At 51.3% G+C, this 21,899-nt stretch overlaps 2 protein-coding genes across 6 annotated transcripts in view; both read right to left on the reverse strand.

Moving 5' to 3' along the window:
• Window positions 1–13: 13 nt before the first annotated feature.
• Ltk (leukocyte receptor tyrosine kinase) lies at window positions 14–8,938 on the reverse strand. The gene is made up of 19 exons (XM_021157078.2): window positions 8,634–8,938; window positions 8,367–8,538; window positions 7,835–7,985; window positions 7,603–7,740; window positions 7,326–7,482; window positions 7,058–7,240; window positions 4,521–4,619; window positions 3,818–3,970; window positions 3,265–3,360; window positions 2,856–3,051; window positions 2,299–2,389; window positions 2,124–2,188; window positions 1,811–1,940; window positions 1,623–1,720; window positions 1,385–1,477; window positions 1,186–1,287; window positions 920–1,054; window positions 755–845; window positions 14–623 (listed from the first exon to the last, which is right to left on the reverse strand). The coding sequence occupies exons 1-19, from the start codon at window positions 8,830–8,832 to the stop codon at window positions 291–293; spliced, it is 2,682 nt and encodes an 893-aa protein (XP_021012737.1). The 5' UTR covers window positions 8,833–8,938; the 3' UTR covers window positions 14–290.
• Window positions 8,939–12,967: 4,029 nt separating this feature from the next.
• The window catches only part of Rpap1 (RNA polymerase II associated protein 1), a 23,393-nt gene continuing 14,461 nt past the window's right edge, over window positions 12,968–21,899 (reverse strand). For 3 of the 5 annotated variants that reach the window (XM_029474061.1, XM_029474062.1, XM_029474060.1), the window contains 12 exons: window positions 21,417–21,587; window positions 20,665–20,822; window positions 20,127–20,285; window positions 19,821–20,022; window positions 19,255–19,397; window positions 18,822–19,017; window positions 18,515–18,667; window positions 18,185–18,327; window positions 16,704–17,460; window positions 13,748–13,924; window positions 13,551–13,610; window positions 12,968–13,450 (listed from right to left, as the gene is read on the reverse strand). In XM_029474061.1, coding sequence (XP_029329921.1) covers window positions 13,301–13,450; window positions 13,551–13,610; window positions 13,748–13,924; window positions 16,704–17,460; window positions 18,185–18,327; window positions 18,515–18,667; window positions 18,822–19,017; window positions 19,255–19,397; window positions 19,821–20,022; window positions 20,127–20,285; window positions 20,665–20,822; window positions 21,417–21,587 — 2,469 coding nt within the window. In that variant the 3' untranslated portion in view covers window positions 12,968–13,300. The remainder of the gene's footprint in view (window positions 13,451–13,550; window positions 13,611–13,747; window positions 13,925–16,703; window positions 17,461–18,184; window positions 18,328–18,514; window positions 18,668–18,821; window positions 19,018–19,254; window positions 19,398–19,820; window positions 20,023–20,126; window positions 20,286–20,664; window positions 20,823–21,416; window positions 21,588–21,899) is intronic. The other 2 variants (XM_021157074.1, XM_029474063.1) reach the window with 1 other exon arrangement.

Below are 21,899 nucleotides of genomic sequence, written 5' to 3' on the forward strand. Positions count from 1 at the left end.
GAGAACTGAAGAATTAGAAGGGTTTATTGTTTTTATTACCATTATTATTACTAAAACATGTGTAGCACTGGAATGAGCCAGAGGAAAGATCCTTATAAGGAGTGGACAATCCAGGATTCCCAACTGACTCCTGCAGTGGATGGGTGGCCTCTGGTTTCAAAGACCAAAGACTGAAAGTAGCCTAGGACCTTCCCCAAGAGGGTCTGGGCTGGTTTCCAGTGTGGGAGGCCAGGTTGCCCGCATATCCCTGAAACATGCCTGAACATGCAACACAGGCGCAGGGGCAGAGCCTACTGGATGCCTGGAATGGAACTTGAGGAGGAGCCATTGAAGTGGTCAATGCCTGTATCTGCACCCTGGGGGCCCCTTGGGGTCCAGGAGCCATAGGTGGGGTTCCAAATGTTCTGAGGTTGGAGGCACCTGGGTTTGAGGGTCTTGAGGCCAGAGGGCAGCCAAGAGCCAAGAAGGCCTCCTCCCCAGCTCTTCAAGTTCTGAGAACTCAGCTCTAGGGGCTTTGGGGATCTAAGACCCTCCAGTGACCTGTTTCCCAGCCTGGAGGCCCCTTCCTCCTCTAGAATGGGCCCAGGTTCCACGGGCAGGGGTGAGTTCAGCACATCAGGGTCCTGTAATGGGAGAGTTGGGGAACAGGGAACCACATGGCTATTTTATGGCTCTCTTCCTGCCCTGCAGAACCAGGGTAGTTAGAGGTGGTCGAAGGGATATTTGGGGACTGGGGTTTGGGTGGGGGGCACACCTGAGTGCAGTACTGAATCCGTTCCAAGATGCTGCCAAAGTCAGGGCGGAGCTCAGGCTGATGCTGCCAGCACTGGGTCATGATTCGGTACCTAGGGAGAGGCAGGAGTTTATGCCTCCTGAATCCTTGGGATGCCTCCCACCCTGGGCAGCACTGTTAGCTCACACTGGCCCAGGACAGTTCCTAGGAGGGTCCATCCTGTTCCCTGTGGCAATGAAGTCTAGAACCTCCTGGTTGGTATGTCCAGGGTAGGGCATATACCCCAGTGAGAAGATCTCCCAGAGCAGGACCCCAAAAGACCTGTGTCAGAGGTAGAAGGAACAAACAAGACCCATCATGTGTACTGTCCCCTGCTGTCATATAAGGTGGTGAAGGGATAGGACTAGCTTCAGGGCAGAGTGGGGGGAGCACAGCAGGGGACATGCTATCACCAGGAGTCTGTCTTGGATGTGAAAAGGCCCTCCAAGAGAGCTTCTGGCGGCATCCACTTGACTGGGAGCAAGGTCCGGCCACCCTTGCGGTAATAACTGGCCCTATATGAAGGAGAAAAAAAGGTGCAGAGTTTTCCCAGTGCGGTCAAGCCAGCCTCTGTGGAACAGCAGCTCTCCCAGCTCCCCAGTTCCTGCTCACTGGTAGATATCTCTTGCCATTCCAAAATCTCCAATCTTGGCCACTCGGCTGGCTCCGCTGCAGCTAAGCAGACAGTTACGGGCAGCAATGTCTCTGTAAAACAGACAAAATGTTCATGCCAGACGGAGCATAGGCACTCTGGCTCTTTCTGTTACATTTCTTTAAAGGTTGTATATATAGAGAGGGATGGATGTTATGACGGGAGAAGTGGGCCAAGGGTCTCCTGATTGCTTCCAACCTGTGGATGAAGTGATTTTCCTCCAGGTAGTGGCAGCCCTGGGCTATATCCTGGGCCAGCTGCAATAGGTCCTGCATGGTCAGAGGCGCCAGTTGTCCCTGAGTTGGGCAGAAGGTACATCATTTCATCCAGATCGTAGAGCAAATAGGATTTTAGAAGGGTCTGGGGAGCCCAGAAAAGGGCCTTACTGGGTGTGGTCTGCTGTGCCTCAAAAAGCTCTTCATGTCCCCACCAGACATCAGCTCCAGCAGAATGAGGCGCGGGGCGGACCGGAAGCTGAGCCCCACACAGCGTACAATGTTCTGATGGCTGAACTTGCTGAGTGGAAATGGCGCATAGACCCCATCACCAGTGGGGAGATAAGCATATTCTAAATCCAATTAAAGTGCAGAAAACCTCTGTGCCCTAAAAGGCTGCCCCTCAGCCATCAAGAGCAGAGAGGCTGTTCCTGTAGGCAGATCCTGCCTCCCACCACACCCTCCTGCCTGCCCTGGGCTGCACCTGATGATCAGAGCCTCCATGAGAAAGTCCAGCTCATCCTGACGGGAGCAGAGCTCTGGCAGAGTCTGGGGAGGGAACGCAGAGCACTCCTGAGCTCTGAGTAATTTAGGAGGGAGAGCAACAAAGGCTCTAGCCCAAAGGCTCTAGAGCAACCGCAAGCCCTACCCCTTCTCACCTTAATAGCCACTGGAAGAGGGCTGGAGTCCCCAGGAAGGCCAGTCACTAGTCCCTCGTATACTTCCCCAAAGGCACCATGGCCAAGGGCTCTATAAGAAGACAAGATGGAAGGAAGAGAATGGCATAGGCAAACAGGGTCTATAGAAGAGACAATGCCCCTTTATCTCTTTGGCTCCCACCCCATAGGTCCAGGGGACCTTCTCTGAGCTCTCTCTGGGCCATGGATGCTCTCAGACACAAGCTAATGCTGACACACAGAGATGGGGCCAGAGTCAGGGTCCTAATGTAGGATAAGGCCTCTCCTTGTGCTAATGCAGACCCTGCTGGGAGAAAGGCAAGCTGTGGGCTCCAGAACAGTCATGTTCCCAGATCTCTGCACCCCAGAACTGGGGCAAAATCTGACCCTACCCATGCTACTTTGCCTTTTGGAACTTCCTCTGCACAAGGGATTTGAGTTAGATGCCCTCTGGGATTCATAATGCATCATGACAGGAGGAAGGATGGGGAGGAGGGCTTCAAAGTGCACATCATCACAGAAGGAGGTTGAGGACTCACCTGAGTAGAGTGACATTGGCTGGTGAAACCTCAGTGAGCCCTGGGGGCAGAGGCCAGGACTGGGCAGGATTGAGTCCCACCTGACAGTAGTAGGGGTTGGGTGCTGTCCTGATGGCAGAGGATCGAAGCTTGCTTAGCTCAAGCTCAGGGCCTGGCAGCCTGGTCCCCCACAGGCCCTGACACTTCTTCTGGTTCACTATGGGTGAGAAGAGAGGTATTTATCAGGCCCACACTGCTTCCCCAGGCCCAGGACTCCCTGGCACTACTCCTAAGAGCTGAGAGGACCCCACCATTGCTCTGTGGGGTAAGGGCCATGATGTCAGCCACATTTAGCCTAGAACCACAGAGAAGTCCATCACAGCCTAGGAGAGAAGGGTCAGCCTGCATCAGCCATGCTAGATGCCCATACCTAGAATCAGGACTGCACACATCATTAGGAGACTCAGTGCCAAGGCTGCCACTACAGCTCCCATCAGGATCAGAGGGCTTGCGGTGGTTGGCAGGTCTAGGGAGAAAGAACAATGTCACCTCCAGCAGGAGGCTCCTCTGTCCTGCTACCCTCAAGTATTTTTCTCATTTGTCTTGTGTTTTGTTTTGTCTTGTTGTTTTTGAGATAGGGTCTCCCAGTAACCCAGGCTGGGCTCAGACTCTCAATTCTGCTGTAGCCTACCCACTGCTGGGATCAGAGGTGTATGCTACCATGACTGGGTACCCTTAAATCTTATCCATGCTTCAAGCCCCATCTCAGTGTTTACTTTCCCACAGTGCCACCCACAGTTGTCCCCAGACAAAAGCAACTCTCCCTCTTGAGAGCCCCTTAACTATTTGATACCTTCCATAGCAACTGCCATTTTTAGATACATATCTATATCTAAATATCCATCTTGCCTCCCACACTGGCCTACATGTTCTTGACAGGAGACTGTGCCCTGATCCATTTCCAATGCTCTATGAAGACATACCCATGCAAGTGACATTATCCACAGCTAGCTCCGTGCCCTCTGGGCACGTGCATTCGGCCGTCCAGAGCTCTGCCTGCCACTGGCAGTCTTTGAAAGGGCAGTGACTGCAGTTGGGATGCTTTCGGATCTCCACCTCCCCATGGCCCTCTGTGACTGCGAGTAAAAGAGTAGACATGGTGGGGTGGGAAGTGGGGATGGAACACACAGGACTTTCCAGTCATATGGCTACTTCTAGTCAGGAGTGGTCCCAACCACAGCAACACAAAGGGTGATGTCAGAGCCCCGGGGACTTCATTTCTATTGACTGATTTCATTCAGAGATAGACCAAGCCACAATGCTTGTGAAGTCAGAATTCCTTTTCTTCTTCTACTATGGTGTCAGATCACCAGGCTTGAGTGGCAAGGGTTTTACCAGCCCAAGCCATCTTGCTGGCCCAGCCTGGGGGACGTCAGTCAAGCCTGTACATTATGTCTTCTGGGACCCATGAGCCCTAAGGTGTTTGGAGAGAGTTCGTAGCAAGGATACCTGCCTAGCAGTCTGGAATACCTGCACTAGGATCTATAGCCACAACTCACAGGTGCTTCTCAAATAATGTGCCAGTTAAGAACTGGGAATCTCACAGCTCAGAGCAGATGGGATGTGGGTCCAGGGATTGAGGAGGACGGCTGGCCAGGCTGAGAGACAGGGGTTCAGAGCAAATACCTGCTAGAGGCTGTAGGTAGAGCTCGCCACTGGGGTGGACAAAGGATGTGCCATCTTCCCCATCAGCCCAAAGGAGGTCAGACTCAGAAGTATCACCGCCTTGAAATGGAGAGTGATGGAGGGTTTTTGTTTTTTTTTTTAAATTTATTATATGTAAGTACACTGTAGCTGTCTTCAGACACAGCAGAAGAGGGCATCAGATCTCATTACGGATGGTTGTGAGCCACTATATGGTTGCTGGGATTTGAACTCAGGACCTTCGGAAGAGCACTCATTGCTCTTAACCCCTGAGCCATCTCTCCATGCTTAGCATCTTTTTTTTTTTTTTTTTTTTTTTTTGAGACAGGGTTTCTCTGGCTGTCCTGGAACTCACTCTGTAGACCAGGTTGGCCTTGAACTCAGGAATCCACCTGCCTCTGCTTCCCTCTTAAATCCTCTGCTGGGATTTAAGGCGTGCGCCACCACCACCCGGCTGATGGAGGTTTAACTACAAAAAGGAGACAGGTTGAAGAGGAGCACGCAGCTGCCTTGTGTGGGAAGCTGGCTTGCGACCAGCAGGAAAGCTAAGATCTCCCATTGTAAATCCTGTGCTAATGACACTGCCATTGAGGGGCTAGAGAAAGGGGGACTGACTGTTCTGCTGGAACCCAAAGACCTGGCTTAGCCTGGCTGGACCCCTTGTCTGTCTGAGCCCCTCCAGACCATACACTGAGCTGTGAAATGAGGGATGTTCAGCCCACAAACTCCATTCCTGTGTGAACAAAGATGTGTCATGAAGTATTTATGAACAGTCCAGTCCTGATAGACTAGGAGTTCTACATCAGTATCCCCAAATTCTGTAGCATCTTAGGACCTGTTAAAACAGAAGACCAGCCGGGCGTGGTGGTGCACGCCTTTAATCCCAGCACTCGGGAGGCAGAGGCAGGCGGATTTCTGAGTTCGAGGCCAGCCTGGTCTACAAAGTGAGTTCCAGGACAGCCAGAGCTATACAGAGAAACCCTGTCTCGAAAACCCCCCCCCCCCAAAAAAAAAAAAAACAGAAGACCAGCACCTCCCCTGCTGACCTCCCCCACCCCACCCCGTGCATTTCTCTTTAAAATGAACTATAGTAACTAAATTTTAATCAACAAATAAAAACTGTGTAGTATTGTGTATAGTATGATACTTTGAAATGTGCATGCATTGTGCAATCATTTAAGCCATCAAACCGTTGTTTGTAGTGAGAGCACCTCAGAAATACTCTCTTAGCCATGTTGTTGAGACTAGGGGTGTAGCCTTGTGGGAGAGCATTTCTCTAGCATGCCCCAGGCCCTTGGCTTGACCACAGGCTGGATTTTATTCCCTATACTGACAGAACCAAAAATATTGGTATTAATTGTGATTAGTATATTGAACTAAAGATAACTTAAATTGACTCCTCCTATCTAATTAAGTTTTGTTTTAATGTTTGACCAACATCTTCTCAGATTTTATCCTTGAATTTTTCTTTCTTTTTTTTTTTTGTTTTTTTTGGGGGGGTTGTTTGTTTGTTTGTTTGTTTGTTTCGAGACAGGGTTTCTCTGTATAGCCCTGGCTGTCCTGAAACTCACTTTGTAGACCATGCTGGCCTCGAACTCAGAAATCCGCCTGCCTCTGCCTCCCGAGTGCTGGGATTAAAGGTGAGCGCCACCACACCCGGCTGAATTTTTATTTCTAATAACTTCTGTGATAAGCACACTTTGAGAACTACTAATTTAAACCATTCTTGCTCATAGCCTCCCAGAGTAGCACGCTAACAAGACCGGCCCTAAATTCCTTAGACTTTGGCAGAGTAAGGATTTGTTTTGGAACAGGCACTTGATTTAATTGCGTGTGTGATTTGCAATTGATTTGGGCTTTTTTGTTTTGTTTTGTTTTTAAATCAAAGTTACGTTGTGGGGCCCTAACGGGCCTGAAACTCACAGAGATCTGCCTGTTTCTGTTTCCTGATAGTAGGATTAAAGGAATGTGCAACCAAGCATGGGAAATTTGGCCCTTTGTAAAAGACAAAACAAGACCAGCCTGCTCGGTGGTGGTGCATGCCTTTCATTTCAACTCCTGGGAGGCAAAGGCAGGTGGGTATCTGTGAGTTCGAGGCCAGCCTGGCTTACAGAGGGAGTTCCAGGACAGCCCATCTCGAAAAAGAAACCCTGTCTTAAAACAAAACAAAACAAAACAAAACCAAACCAAACCAAACCAAACCAAACCAAACCAAACCAAACCAAACCAAACCAAACCAAACCAAACCAGACCAGACCAGTCTGTAGCCTAGCCTGGCTTCACTCCGTAGTTACTTAGCTTGGAATCCTTCGGCCTCCAGCACGCGCTGCAGGCGAGCATGCCACCACGCCCAGGCCTGACCTGATCTGACCTCCTTTGTAAGAGCACCTGCTGGGGCCTGACACAGTGGAGAGTGGGGCATTCCCCACCTATCCTCTGGAAAGCTCAGGCCAGGTTCTTAGGCTCTACCGTCACATCACCCGGGCTGTCCGACTACCCCTTCCGACGGGTGCACCTACCCCGGTAGCCGCCGCCACCGCCGCCCGCCGCGCAGGCCCCGCCGCCGCCCCCGAAGCCTCCCGCCGCAGCCCAGCGGAGCGCAGCCCAGGCCTCCGCGCAGCCCTCGCCGCCCTCGGCCCCTTCCCGCGGCGAGCGTCCGGCCTGCGGAGAGTGGGCTCGCGACGTCCAGCCGCTCCCTCCACCTGCGAAGCGACAGCAAGCGACGGGCAGTGGCGTTGCGGAGCCGCTCGCCTCTCCCCGCCTCTCCCCGCCGGGCGGAGCGCTCACCTGCCGCGCCTCCTCTCCCGCCGCTGCCCGGCGCCGCCGCGCGGGTCTCCAGCCTCTCGGGGACGGCCTGAGTCCGGCCGCGGTCAGGTCGCCTCCGGTAGGACCTCCCGCCGCCTCCCGCCGCCACCAGCAGCGGCTCTGGCTCCCCCGCGCGCAGCTATGGGGCCAGTGGCCGGTCAGGGGCCGCGCCCGGGACCTGAGCCCGGGGAACCCAGAGGGAGAGCGGAGCCTGGGATACCCAGCTGGGGGTCGAGGCGACAGCACCCGGTGCACCTACCCGGAAGATGGAGGTGGCGCCTCCGCCACCCCCGCCCCCTCCGGTCCAGCGTCTCCAGCCTGGGATCCTTTCGGTCCCATCGGTTGTTGCATGCTCCCCAGACTCTCCCAGACAGACGAGCTGGCTCTCAGGGCTCCCCTGGGTGGCACCAAGGTGAAATGCTGCGTGACCAGGGATTCTCTCCTCCCCCAGCTCTCGGACCGGGCGCCCCTGTCCCACTCGCCCCGCTTACTCCGGGACAGGCGTCCTGGCCCTGCTGCCCCACAAGGATGTACACCGGCTCCCCGCGACGGAGGAAGAATACTGCTGAGAGGAAGATGCCGTGCGCCCGTGACAGGTGGTTTTGGGCGCCCTTGCCGCCCGCCGCTCCGTAGGCAGAGATCCTGCGGGAGGAGAGAGCACCGGTCCGCGTCTCAGTCCTGGGCGCCTCAGTCCTGGGCCAGGCGGCGGCTCAAGGTCGGGAACCCGCGGCCGGAAAGCTTCTTCCTAAGGGGCTTAGATGGACTGTGAAGGGGTGGGGAAGACCGAGTTTTCAGTTGGGTTCCACGAGTATTTCAAGAGCGTTAACGGAGATGGTTGGAATCGTCCAGCCCCATCTCGGAGCCACCGTTGATTGGGCGGCCGTCCTGACGATGGTTAACTTAGGAGGACGATCGAAGTGACTGACACTAGGCTTTTCTGCGGAATGTTTTAAGACAACTTCCCTGGTCTGTAGAACCTCAACCTAGCAGGTGATTGCCACCCTCTTCCTGCTGGGCACTTACAGATACTGGCCTGTGTCTGGCGCCCGCCACAGCTGCACGCCTTTGAGCGGCCCGGCAGCCCCCACTGTCACCATCACGCTGCTTCCTGTGTATGCCCCATCGCACTGTGTTTGTGTGGGTCCGCTCCTGCCGCTGGCGCCACAGGTGTTAAACACCCAAGGCCCCCGTGTGCCTAGGTACAAAGGGAGAAGGAAAAAGTAGAGTTCCTCTCCAGGCCTAGGGATCTGGAGATGGTGAACCAAGAAAAGGGAGGAGCCTGAAGCTCACCTAGAGGATTTGGGAGGGAAGCTGGCTCCAATTTATTGGGCGTGGGGGTGACTTTCTGCTCCTGGGAATTGAGTACCAGCACCGGCAAAAGCGAAGGTGTTAGAAAAGGTGCCTGGAACTCCGAGTTGGAGCAAAGAATAGTTCCTGAAAGGTGACAGGAAGAAGGGTTAGATGATGCAGAATGTGACGGGGGAGACATAAGGGATGGATAGTCACTCAGCAGTACCCTGCTTCCAGCCACACCCCGAATGCCCGAATGTGCCTACAGAGGCTGAAGCTAGACACCTACCACCCAACCGGGTTTCCCAAGCCTTGCAAGGTGTCTACATATATCATGACCTCTATTCCAGAGCTCTCGTGGAGTGACTTGGGGGCTGCACCGCTCCCGGTTGTACAGCACCCCACCACCTCTCCTCTCTCTAGCTTCCTCCCAAGTAGTGTCAACGCCCCATCTGATTCTTAGATTTGGACGTGCTCCGCACCTTTCTTGCTGTACTCTAGAAGCACAAGGCCACCTTAGAAGGAACCATTGAGACCTGGTCTGTTGCTAATGCAGCCCCAAATCTAGTTGTCTCTGGTTGGCTGGTACCCTGACCACCAAACAGCACTTACCAGCAGCTCCCAGCCACAGCAGCAGCCTGTGGGAGCAGCCCATCGCCCAATCCCTTGGTTCCAGCAAAGGATGATGGTTGAGAACCCTGGCTGCAGTTTATAGGCTGTCAGCAGTCTCAGAGCTATCACCACTACCCTGCCGACTTCCAACTGGCCTGTATACACTCACGTCAGACCCGGGAAATAGGAGGAAAAGGCGGGGCATGAGGGCATCGAGGTCCCCAGGCTTCCGGGAGGAGCCTTGCTGAGCTGAAGGGCTCTAGTCTCCACCTATGGCACCCCAACAAACTAGTGGGTTCCTGGTAGGAGAAAAAGTTGGCTCTACATTATACCTTTGTGATAGCAGGCTGGACAGCACCCTAGTACATGGCAGTAGCTTTTGTGGGTCTCAGCATCATAGTGAATGGCTTTATTGGTGTCAGTATTAGTTTAAGTGCATGATCACACATGGGAAGTATGTAGAGCCTCCAAAAATCCACCTGCCTCTGCCTCCTGGGTGATGGCGATTAAACTGTCCCCCGTAAGGCGTTATTGCTTGTCATTGCTGTGTCCCTTTCTGACCATGAGGCAGGACATCCCAGTACCTCAGAATCATGACTTTCTGAGTTTGTTGCACACTGTTCATGTGGAAAACTTCTTACTGCCATGACTGGACAAAGTGTTGGAAAATGTGGACAGTGTCGCTCACATTTGTAACCCAGCACCTGCCAAATGGAGATGGGACCCCAAGCTCAGTGTTATTCTGCTTTCAAACTGGATGCCAGCCTGGACTTACATGAGACTTCCTCTCAAAAAGCTAATAGATATGTTAAAAAGATGTCAGAAGCCAGGTGGTGGTGGCACAGGCCTATGGTCCCAGCACTTGGGAGGCAGAGGCAGGTGGATTTCTGAGTTCGAGGCCAGCCTGGTCTACATAGTGAGTGCCAAGACAGCCAGGTCTATACAGAGAAACCCTGTCTCGAAAAAAACAAAAACAAAACAAAACAAAAAAAAAGATGTCAGAGGATTCAAGTGCTAGCATTCCCAGGCAATGCAGAATGGCTCAGCCACAGGCCACCAACTGCAAAATCACATGGATGGATCGTTTTTATGTATTGTGTCCTTTATCTTTTGTTCAAAATGCTAATGTTAAGCCAGGCATGGTGGCTCATGCCTGTAATTCCTGCACTTGGAAGACTGAAGCAGCAGGATTGCTATGAGTCCCCTCAAAACAAAAACAAACAATATCTTCCTACCAGAATAAATCTTTTGCAAAGGATCTCAGCTATCTGTAGAAGAATGCGAATTTCTTTTTTTTAATTAATGAATTTGTTCAGCGCCCCACCCCCAGCCTCTCCCCTCAAGGTTCCTAATTTCTAATCCATGGGTATAAACCGCCCAGGAGGCTAAAATCCCACCAGGGTCATTAGCACTGCACAAATAACGGCCTTGTGGGTTGCCTGACCCCTGCCCTCTGCAGGCCTTCAAGGGCGAAAGCAAAGGTTACAGGAGGATGTTTCTTTGGGAGGCGGCAACTAAGGGAAGAACCATCCCAATAAACACATACTGGACTTAAAGAAAAACAAAACAAAAAACTAAGTTAATGACTGAAGCCTAAACGCTAAAGATGTTTTTACTTCTAAAAACTGAAGCTGGGCCTATCAGGTAACTAGCTAATTAGTAAATTCTTAGTATCTAATACTAACTCTAGCTACGGTAGATTTTATAAAAATGGAGAACTCATGACCCACTGAGTTCTATAGATATCACCATCACTCTCTTTCATGAATAAAATTTTGTTTTAATAAGCTAAAGAAAGGGATTGGTGGTATGTGGGGCTGAGGAGCCCTGCAACCAGGGGAGCCAACCTGGAGCCGGAGAGAGGGAGGGAGAGAGGGAGAGAGGCCGAGCTATGCACAAACCCTGAAAATCCAGTCCTGAGACTCCAGGAGTAGGATTCCTCCCTCCCTGCTCTGGGCCTGCATGTCCCAGCACCCCCAAGCCCCACCATCACCTCTGCCACCATTGAGGCCGACAGCGGCCAATGTTGCTGGTTAAACATCCTCTCTTCTTATCAAAGCACCTGGAATTCCTCTTCATACAAATAAGGCCACAGTACCTTAGCCATGGCCAAGGAAGTACACTTACCCCGAAAGCCTCTACCCACTCCCCAAAGCTTTAAATAGCTGTTGTTCCCCACAATTAAAAGCTGCTCAATGAAGCCTGTCTCCTGAGACTGTCCTCATAGTGCTCACAGACACCTAAGGTTTCCATCACTTACTTCCTGCCTCAAGTTCCCTCATAGGCCACTAGTCTGATAGTGGGTGATCATGCCATTTATGTTGGCTCACTGACAGGGTCATACTGGACCTCTCCTGGTGATCTGAAAGAACGATTATTCCATACAGCAAATGATAGGATAAGAAAGCCTGTGTTGGGCTGGAGAGATTGCTCAACAGTTAAGAGAACTGGCTGTTCTTCAAGAGGACCAGGGTTCAATTCTCAGTACCGAAGTGATTGGTCACAATTGGTCACAATTATCTGTATCTCCAGTTCCAGGGGAGTCTGATGTCCCCATCTGGCCTCAAGGGGTACCAGGCACACACGTGGTCTGTATGTAAAACATTCATACACATAGTATGTGTGTGTGTGTGTTTTCAAGACAGGGTTTCTCTGTGTATTTGAAGACCAGGCTAATTAAAGGCATGTTCTACAATGCTTTGCACAGATACACACACACACACACACACACACACACACACACACACACACACACACACATTTTTTTAAAGATTTATTTATTGCTGGGTGTGGTGGTGTACCACGCCTTTTGGGAGGCAGAGGCAGGTGGATTTCTGAGTTCGAGGCCAGCCTGGTCTACAGAGTGAGTTCCAGGAAGGCCAGGTCTATACAGAGAAACCCTGTCTCTAAAAACAAAAAAAACAAAAAGATTTATTTATTTAAATTTTATGTATGTGAGTACACTGTAGCTGCAGATGGTTGTGGGCCTTCATGTGGATGTTGGGAATTGAATTTTAGGACCTCTGCTTGCTCCAGTTGGCCCCACTCACTCTGGCTCAAAGATTTATTTATTATTATATATAAGTACATTGTAGCTGACTTCAGACGCACCAGAAAAGGGCATCAGATCTCATTACGGGTGGTTGTGAGTCACCATGTGGTTGCTGGGATTTGAACTCAGGACCTTTGGAAGAGCAGTCAATGCTCTTACCTGCTGAGCCATCTCACCAGCCCCCAAATATATATTTTCTAAGCAAGAAAAAATATATTTTCTATCAGAGAGAAGGATAATCTAGAAAGTACCAGGGCTGGAGGATAGCCCAGTGGTCAGTGCAGCCAAGTCTGGTCTATACCCACAGCAGGGAGCTCAAAACCACACAGCTACAGGGGGATCCAAAATTATCTCCTGGTCTCTGTACACATGCCATATTCACATACAGATGAACACAATTATAAAAAAAAGCCCACTGAGAACGGCATAGAACTACACCAGGCTGACATTTGGGTTCTCTGACCTCAGCACTTCCAGGGCATGCTGAGTCCTCCATGACCACACCCACTCCAGGAGCACTGTCACTGTCACAGACTCCCAGGACACACACCTCTGCCACCCCCAGATGGAGACTGTGTTTACCTCCCATTGTGACGTTTTCTCCCATCTCTCTCCTCGGGAATATCCACCCTTGCTACCAACTCTGAATGTGACAAAACAGTCCAGATCAGTCAGACTAGAAAAGAATTTATTTCAGAGTGTAGCACAGCAATTGCACACCCTGGCCTGGTGAAGACTGGAGGTGGGTGAGGAGAGCTGTGCTCAGACTGTCCTGGGCACCGCAGGGTAAATACTGAAGCCACCCTCCTTCCATGCCTGGCACAGCCCTCAGCCCCCAGATCCTGAGCTCCAGTATCATGATGTAATACGAGTTCCTTCTGTTCTAAAAAAGGCTCAAACAATGTGCTCACAGGAAGGCAAACCTTGTGTTTCCTTCTCTCAGGAGGCTCACTGCTCAGTCCCAGGAGAGTAGAGTATTCATCTTTAGCTGGGGGCAAGTGCCCTATGTCTTGACTCCTCCATTCTGGAGCCCCTCTGTGGGCAGTGTCTGAAGGCACTGCTGCCTCAGGCGAGGTAACTGGGAATACAGCTCAAAGCCCTCTGGGAGGCTGGAGTTGGGAAGCTTATAGTGAAGGAGATGCTGCCGCAGCCCCTGCAGAGAGGACAAAACCCATGAAGTGGGTGGTCAGAGTTTGTTGAGGTTTGGTTCCTAACGTCCTTTATCTTTTCCGTCCAGACACCCACAATACTACCTCATCTGCCAGCAGCCACGCTCTCTGCAGCATACTCCTTCGGGCAGCCTTTACCTCATCCTGGGAGTGGACGGAAGAGAGAGATATGACACTAAGCCGAGGACTGGTACCCACCCATGGACTCACTTAACCCTCCGCCCATCCCCAACTGGTCCACCTGCTCCCTCCTTCCCTCTGAACATAGAGAGGTGACTTACTGAGCTCTTTGGGTCTTGGCAGAAGATGAAACTGTTGACATGAGCCAAGGCTACAGTGTAGAGGATGGGGCACCAATGTGCACGGAGTGTACCAGTAACCAAGGCCCGGAAGTAGAGCTGAAGGAGAGGCAGGCTGTCTTCAGCAGGCTCTGTGTAGCACTCTAGAGGCACAGGCAGCTGTGACAGAAGGAAATGATATGCTGAGGGCCAACTGGGAATGTCCATCAGTAGCAGCAGTGGATGACTGTTGGTCACATGCCATCAAATTACAGGGCAGAAATCAGGTCCTAGAAAGACCTCCCTTCTTTAGTGCCTGAAAGCTAAAGGGCAAAGACTGGTTGGTATTGGGACATAGCTTACAGCCTGAGCGCACCTTCCTAGGATGCATGAAGCCCTGGGTTCCATTTCTAGTGTGCACGCACACACACACGTAAACACAAACACACACACACACAGAGTAGATTTCTTTTGTTGTTGTTTTTGTTTTTTCAAGACAGGGTTTCTCTGTGTAGCCCTGGCTGTCCTGAAACTCACTCTGTAGACCAGGCTGGCCTCAAACTCAGAAATCCACCTGCCTCTGCCTCCCAAGTGCTGGGATTAAAGGCGTGCGCCACCACTCCCGGCTTAAGTATTGATTTCTTAAGAGTATTTAAGGGATGGCAACTGCTCATGATGTAAGGTTAAATGAAAAATTCATTAAGCAGTAATTCCAATTTTATAAAAATATACAAATACGCTGGGCGTGGTGGTGCACGCCTTTAATCCCAGCACTCAGGAGGCAGAGGCAGGCGGATCTCTGAGTTCGAGGCCAGCCTGGTCTACAAAGTGAGTTCCAGGACAGCCAGAGAAACCCTGTCTTGAACCTCCGCCCCCCCCCCCAAGTATATATATATACAAATACACAAAAGAGACTAGAAAAAATATAAATAAAAACAATACTTACTGAGCTGGGAGTGGGAGCAGGGGCCTATCATTCCTGCACATACACAGAAGGCCAGGGCACGGGTTACAAGGCTGAGTCCAGCCTGGGTCACAGGAAGACACTGTCTCAAAACCTTTATTTTCCCTTGAGACAGGGTCTCTTTATGAAGCTCTGGCTCTGAACTTCTACATAAACCAGGCTGTCTTCAGACTCACAGAGACTCAACTGCCTCTGCGTCCCGAGTGCTGGGATTAAAGGTGTGTACCACTATACCGGGCTCTAAAATGTTTTTAAATAAAAAAATTACTATGAGTAACTATTAAATTTTTAATTTTTTTAAAGTTTTATTTATTTATTTTAATTATGTATGTGAGTACACTGTAGCTATCTTCAGACACACCAGAAGAGGGTGTCAAATCTCCACTATGGATGGTTGTAAGTCACCATGTGGTTGCTGGGATTTGAACTCAGGACCTCTGGAAGAACAGTCAGTGCTATTAACCACTGAGCCATCTCTCCAGCCCCCAATTTTTAATTTTTTAATGTTTTAATAAATGTACATGTGTGTGTGTGTTATATGTACACCTGAGTGCAGGTGGACATGCTCATGCAGGCATGAACTTGAGGACACTGGCATCCTGTTCTGTTTCTCTGCCTTACTCCTTTGAGACAGTGGAGTTAGGAGTGGCTAGCAAGCTCTCTATCAACTGAGCTACAATCCTTAGCACTCTGAAGACAGTGTCTGGTCTCACCCTAGACTGGACTAGAACTCTGTATATAGCCTAGGCTGTCCTTAAACTTCTTTTTTTTTTTTTTTGGTATTTTTCGAGACAGGGTTTCTCTGTGTAGTCCTGGCTTTCCTGGAGCTCACTCTGTAGACCAGGCTGGCTGGCCTCGAACTCAGAAATCTGCCTGCCTCTGCCTCCCAAGTGCTGGGATTAAAGGCGTGTGCCACCATGCTCAGCTTGGCTTGTCCTTAAACTTCTATTCCTGGGGCTGGAGAGATGGTTCAGTGGTTAAGAGCACTGACTGCTCTTTCAGAAGACCTGAGTTCAGTTGCCAACAACCACATGGTGGCTCACATCCATCTGTAATGGGATCTGATACCCTTTTCTGGTGTGTCTGAAGACAGCTACAGTGCATTCATATGCATAAAATAAATAAATAAATAAATCTAAAAAACAAAACAAAACCTTCTAATCCTCCTCACTCAGCTCCCGAGAGACGAGAATAGGCCTGTGTTGCCAGGCCTGGCTCTCTTTACAACGTGTGAGCTGACTCTTTAGTCTGATCGATCACCGGTTAGGGCTTTGCTTCATAGCCTTTTCTAGTAAGCACTTTAGAGTCAAATTCTTCCCAAACTTCAGCACTAAGTCAACCTCTCTCCTCCACCTCATCTTCTCCTTAACTCCAATCTTTTTATTATATGTAAGTATACTGTAGCTGACTTCAGACACTCCAGAAGAGGGAGTCAGATCTCTTGCTGGGATTTGAACTCTGGACCTTCGGAAGAGCAGTCGGGTGCTCTTACCCACTGAGCCATCTCACCAGCCCCACTCCAATCTTTTAAAAATTCTCTGAATTCTGACTCAACACACCAAGAATCTGAGTAATTAACAACTATGGTTTTGTTTTTTGATCTTAGTATATCTTCTTCTAGACTGTAGGAGTTCACAAGCAGAAACCAAACCTGTTAATAACATGAACCCTGTCAGACAGTGGTGATCCACACCTTTAACCCCAACACTCAGGAGACAGAGGCAGGAGCTTTGTGAGTTTCAGGCCAGCCTGGTCTCCAGAACAAGTTCCAGAACAGCCATAGCTACAAAGAGAAACCCTGACTTGAAAAAACCCAATGGTAATAATATGTCTGCTCTCTGCCAGATGCCATGATAAAAACCCTTCTATTCCTACAGCTTGATGCTTTCAAAGAGGTAATGAGGTCATGATGCCCACCAAAGTGCCACACTGCTCAAGACTGCCCCTAGTGTCCAGTGAAGGGTCCTAGGCAGGCCTTGATAGTGTAGGACATACCTGAGTCAGAGGCAGGCCAAGTGCTCGCAACACTCCCACGTGCTCCCCAAAGAGGGCGAGGCGCAAGGTAACACTGAACCTACGCTGTAGAGGAAGGAGGACCAGGGCCCCAAACAAGTGGTCCCCAAAAGAGACAGCCTCAAAATGGTCTAAGAAGCTGGCATAGAGGTCAGGAAAAGAGGTCAGGCCAGGAAGGGGGCAGTCCAGCTTGAGGTTTGGCAAGACTTGGGGCCGACAGAGCAGAGCTAAAAGAGCTGCCACCAGTCGCTGTATGGGAGTCTCTCGAAACAGCTCGCTATCCACCAGGTACACACACATGAGACGTGCCAGGCGGGCAGCAGGGGGCACAGCCCAGAGGACCTCGGGGCGCCAGCTCTCCAGAACTAGCACCCACTGTAGGACCCGCATGGCAACGCCTACAGTGTCAGCAGCAGGTGGCCCAGAGGGAGTATCTGAAGCTCGGTGGTAGAGATGTATCAACGGCTGGAAGGGCCAGTCAGTGGCCAGCAGTGGCTCCTTAGGTATAGGCAGTAGCAGACTTGAGACTTGTAGTAGCTCTCCACGGTACAAGGCTTGGGAGCTCAGCAGACTGGCTCGGGCTGGTGAACAATGGGCCAGGTAGCAGCTGCGGATGCTGGGGAGATCCTGGCAAGCCTGAACGAGGAGGGCCCCTCGTCTACACCGAGGGTCCCCACTGCTCCCTAAGGACAGTCCATCGGAGAAGTCAGCTGCCTCTGGGCCCCCTGAAGCACTTTCCCTGTGACATGATACAAAAGTCAAAACTAAGGGCTAGAATCACAGCATCCAGACAGCTGTCCCAGATCTAGAGTTTCTAAGTTTAGTCCTGTGCCTCTCTGCTCCCCTGATAGCCTCTCACACCATAATGTTGCATAGCATTAGGAGATGGAACAGAGGGAAAGTTTACTTAAACTTCCATGCTTGACCTCTAGCTGTGCTGGGGTTAAGTTCTCACCAAGCTCTTTCCTATTTATTTGTTTGTTTATTTGTTTATTTACTTATAATCTATCATCTATATATGCATCTATCACTTATCTATCATCTATCTCTACCTATCCACCTCTATCTATCTATCTATCTATCTATCTATCTATCTATCTATCTATCTCTCATATAGCCCAGGCTGACCTCCCGAGTACTAGGATGAGAGGTGTGCATAGTGAACCAGATCCCTACTTTGAATTAGAGCCTCACACATGCCAAGTAGGTGTTTTACTGTTCAACTACATCCCTAGCTTAGCTTATGTGACATTTTTTTAGCCATTGACATACTGTGGAGTCTTATCATTCTCAGGTGGGGTGAAGATGAATAGCCTCGATTCACTTTACTGAGGGAATAACAAATTAAGTATAAGGATAGAGACTAAAACCCAGGTTTCCAGCTCCAAGATGCTGTTTTGTTAACAAAGTTCAGCAGCACCCAAAAGTACCAAACCCCTGAAGCCTGAGACCCCTGGACTTACGGCAGGAACTCCAGCCGGAACACACAGCTCAGCAGCAGCTCCTGGGCAAGGTATTCACTTCCAGGCAACAGCCGGCTCAGCAGGACCAAGGCTATAGCGTGGTGGAGGGCAGTGCTGGCAGCTGGTTCTGGCTGCAGTGTTGCCTAGGGAGGAGACAGGGCTCTAGTTAGTGCAGGGAGGCAGCATGGAGGACACAAAACAGAGGGAGTGAGGAAGTGACAGAGAGAGGAAGTGATAGAAAGATGGAGGATATGGATCAGGGAATATGGACTACAGCTGAGAGGCAGGAAAGACAACAGGGTGAGGCTGACTCTGCAGACAGGGACCCACCACTTTGTGGGCGAGGGAAAGCACCAGGTACTGTAGGTGGTACTCATGGCGCAGGGCCCAGGCAGAGAAGGGTGTGAGCTGTGGGGCAGGCGCAGGAGCCACACACTGGAGAAAGTAGTTCTGGAGTCCTGGGGCAGTCAACACAGCAGACAGCTGAGGAAACAAGTTTGTTCAGATCTAGAAACAAACACTGATGGGTTCTGGGACTCCCCAGACTGCTGCCCCCTCCGAGCCACTTTTCTCCCTCTTTCCTACCCCTGCTATCTTGTCCCCATGCCTGGCCTCCAAATGGACACCCGAGGCTCACCTGTCCACAGAGCCCCTTGTGGCTCTGGACCAGAGTGTTGATGAGGGAGAGGAGGGCAGTGAGGAACGGGAAGGGTGAGGCTGAGCCAGCCACACTGAGAGGGGGACAGCCTCCTGCACAGCCCAGTGACACAAGGCTGGGGAGGGCTTCCGGAGTGGAAGCACAGGACAGCGGATTGCAGAGCGGGGAGCAGTCCCTGCAGGGAGAACAGAAATGCTGAGGGGACTCTGGGCTGTGAGTGCAAGCCGTGCATGGCTGTGCAGACCAGAGTTCGTGTTCCTCACAGTACCGAGGTTTGCTCCTGCTGGGAATTTGGGTTTCCTCAGGCCCCTAAAGGGCCATGTCCTGGGATGGACTGGGGAGACAGACTCAGAGGCCCTTCAGGAGAACTACCTCCACCCCGCACTCCCCCAGATGCCGTTCCAGATTGTACCTTAAGGAATCCCACAGACTGCCCAGAGGAGGCTGGCTCAGCAGTGGCAGCAAGGACTCATCCAACAAGCGCTCCATGTCCTGAAGCCAGTCTTCTGGGCACAAGCTTGACTGGAGAACCAAGGGGTTCACTGAGCTGATGGGCTAGAAGACCGTAGCCCTATATATCCAGACCCACCATACTAAGGGTCTCAAAAAATCTGTTTGGAGGCTTCCACAGCCTGATCTTTCTGAAGGGGAGACAGCCCTGAGCTTGCTCTAGTACATAACATCTAGCGTGCATGAGAGGGCCGACAAAGCTGAGCTACTGCTCGGGGTCCCTGGTCCCATCAACATGGCTCTCAGAGGCTCCCCTGGGAAACAAAGCAGGGAGCAACAGGTAGAAGTGAAAGGTAAGGGTGGTGCTCAGTAGAAAAGTAACTGTCTGGTCTATGAGGGCTCTACTCAGCACAGCCATGTTTACACTCAGAACCACACACGGGGGGAAGAGGTAGAAAAGGGACCAACAGAGAAGGAATGGAGGAGGTACATAGCCTGAAGGCAGTCAGGGAGGCAGGCTGCACTTACCTGCCGGCTCCAGGCCTGATAGTAAGCACCCAAGAACAGAAGGCAGGCACTGGGCACTGGGCCCAGAGCATTCCACACATCCGGTCTGGGCAGGAACTTTAGGGTCTGCTTTAGACATGGCTCCACCAGTGGCTTGAGTCCAGACACCTGTGTCCAGGTGACTGAGGAAGGGATGGCCAGCCCACAGGACTCAGCAGGGCCACTGCAGGAGTGCCAAAGGAGCAAAAGTAAGCATGGGCCGCCTTACTCCCTGTGGAGGAGCATTCCACATGGGCATGCCTGCTGACAGGCTTGGATCTGGCCTACCTGGCAGGCTCAGGAGGTATGCTGCTAGCTGCCAGGGTGAGCTGGGTAAGCAGAGTGAGCAGAGCGGCCACCCGCTGCATGGCCAGGGGTTGTAGGGGATGAGCGTTGAGCTCTGTAGGCAGTGTCTGCAAGGCCCGCAGCAGCACTGGGTACAGCTCCCTGGGGAAGACAACTGGCCTTCACTACACAGGGAGGCAAGAGGAGGGCACAATTCTGCCAGGAGTTTCAACTCAGAGAAAGAGGAGCCAGAGGGGGACAGCCCAGGACAGAGACACTTGTGCAAGGTGAGGCCCTGAAAACTGGGAAGGCTACAAACCTTCTAGGTTACCCCACAACTGGGAACTGATATCTGACTTCTGCTTTTGTCAAAGAATGCAGTTGGTCCGCTTTTTCCTAGCAATTCATGCCCAGCAGAGATTCCCCATCGTATTTGGCCTCCCTTCCTCACGGCCTTCAACAAAACTGAAGGATGTATTGCAGAACTCACAGTGCACGACAGCAGGGCCCTGCGAGAAGCCTATCTCAGGCTTCTCCTTACCTGTAAAGGTCACCACCCTGGCCATAGGAGGCAGCCACGGCCCACAGACGGAAGGCCTCGGTGGTCAGAATCTCTGCTTCCTCGGGGGGCAAGGCCAGGTCGTGTGGCGCTTCAGCTATGAATCGGCACAGGCGGCTCCTGACGTCAAAGCCGCTTAGCTAGAGATGAGAAGGTACAGCAGCAGGGTCATCCAGCTAGTACTGGCTCTCCTGGAAACAGGCTCAAGCTGCCCTATTCTAAGTCTCTGGTCCCCTCCTTGAGCTTTTCTTCCTTAGCATTTATCTGGGGCCACAGCGCTCACCTGTCAGACAATGCATATGGAAATCAGACAAACCTTGAGGAGTCTTTTCCTTCTCCTTCCATGTTGAGTTCCAGGGGCTAAACTTGTGTGATCAGCTTGGCAGCAAGTGCCTTTACCTGCTGAGCGGCTCCCTAGCCAGTGTTCTTCCCTTCTTTTTAGTTAGTATTTGCTAGGTACTTTTTCTGCTTAGCTATGGGTGATGAAGGCCTGTCTGCATGCAGCAAATCTGGACTGGCTAGGGTCAGGGAACCCTCCCCACATCATAAGACCAGAATACCAACAGACCCAGGTGACCAAGGTCCCACCTGCTGGTTTCTGTTGAATTTCTAGGCAAACAGACCAGGGAGGAAGAGGAAGATGGACTGAGGTAGCTATCCACCACTCAAGAGTAAATCCAGCTCAAACCAGCCCTGTCTTATGCCCTCCATCTCTTGCCATGCATCCAGCTTACCAGTCTGGCAGCAATATTCCTCCCAGCTGAAGCCAGGACTCTAAGCAGTTTCATGGCAGCAGCACAAGGCACTTTATATAGACTGGGAGTAGGCCCCACCCCTACAGGGGACCAACTGGTAGGCAGGAACAATTGAACTATGGTCTCCATCAGCCGAGGACACTCCAGGACCTGTGGGAGATAGGCGGGAAAGGGAGGCAAAGGAGATCAAGATAAGGTCCATCATCTATCAGGTTATAGACCACAGGCTTATGCCTATAATCTCAGTACTCAGGAAGCTGAGGAAGGATTTCTGCAAGTTTAAGGCCAGCATAAGGGATGCAGTGAGGTCTAGACCTGCTTGAGCCATAATGAAATTCTATCTCAAAACAAGAGCAGTAGCCGGGCGGTGGTGGTGCACACCTTTAATCCCAGCACTTGGGAGGCAGAGGCAGGCGAATTTCTGAGTTCGAGGCCAGCCTGGTCTACAAAGTGAGTTCCAGG

This window comes from Mus caroli, chromosome 2 (assembly GCF_900094665.2).
Source record: "Mus caroli chromosome 2, CAROLI_EIJ_v1.1, whole genome shotgun sequence".
In the NCBI taxonomy this organism is placed as follows: Eukaryota; Metazoa; Chordata; class Mammalia; order Rodentia; family Muridae; genus Mus; species Mus caroli.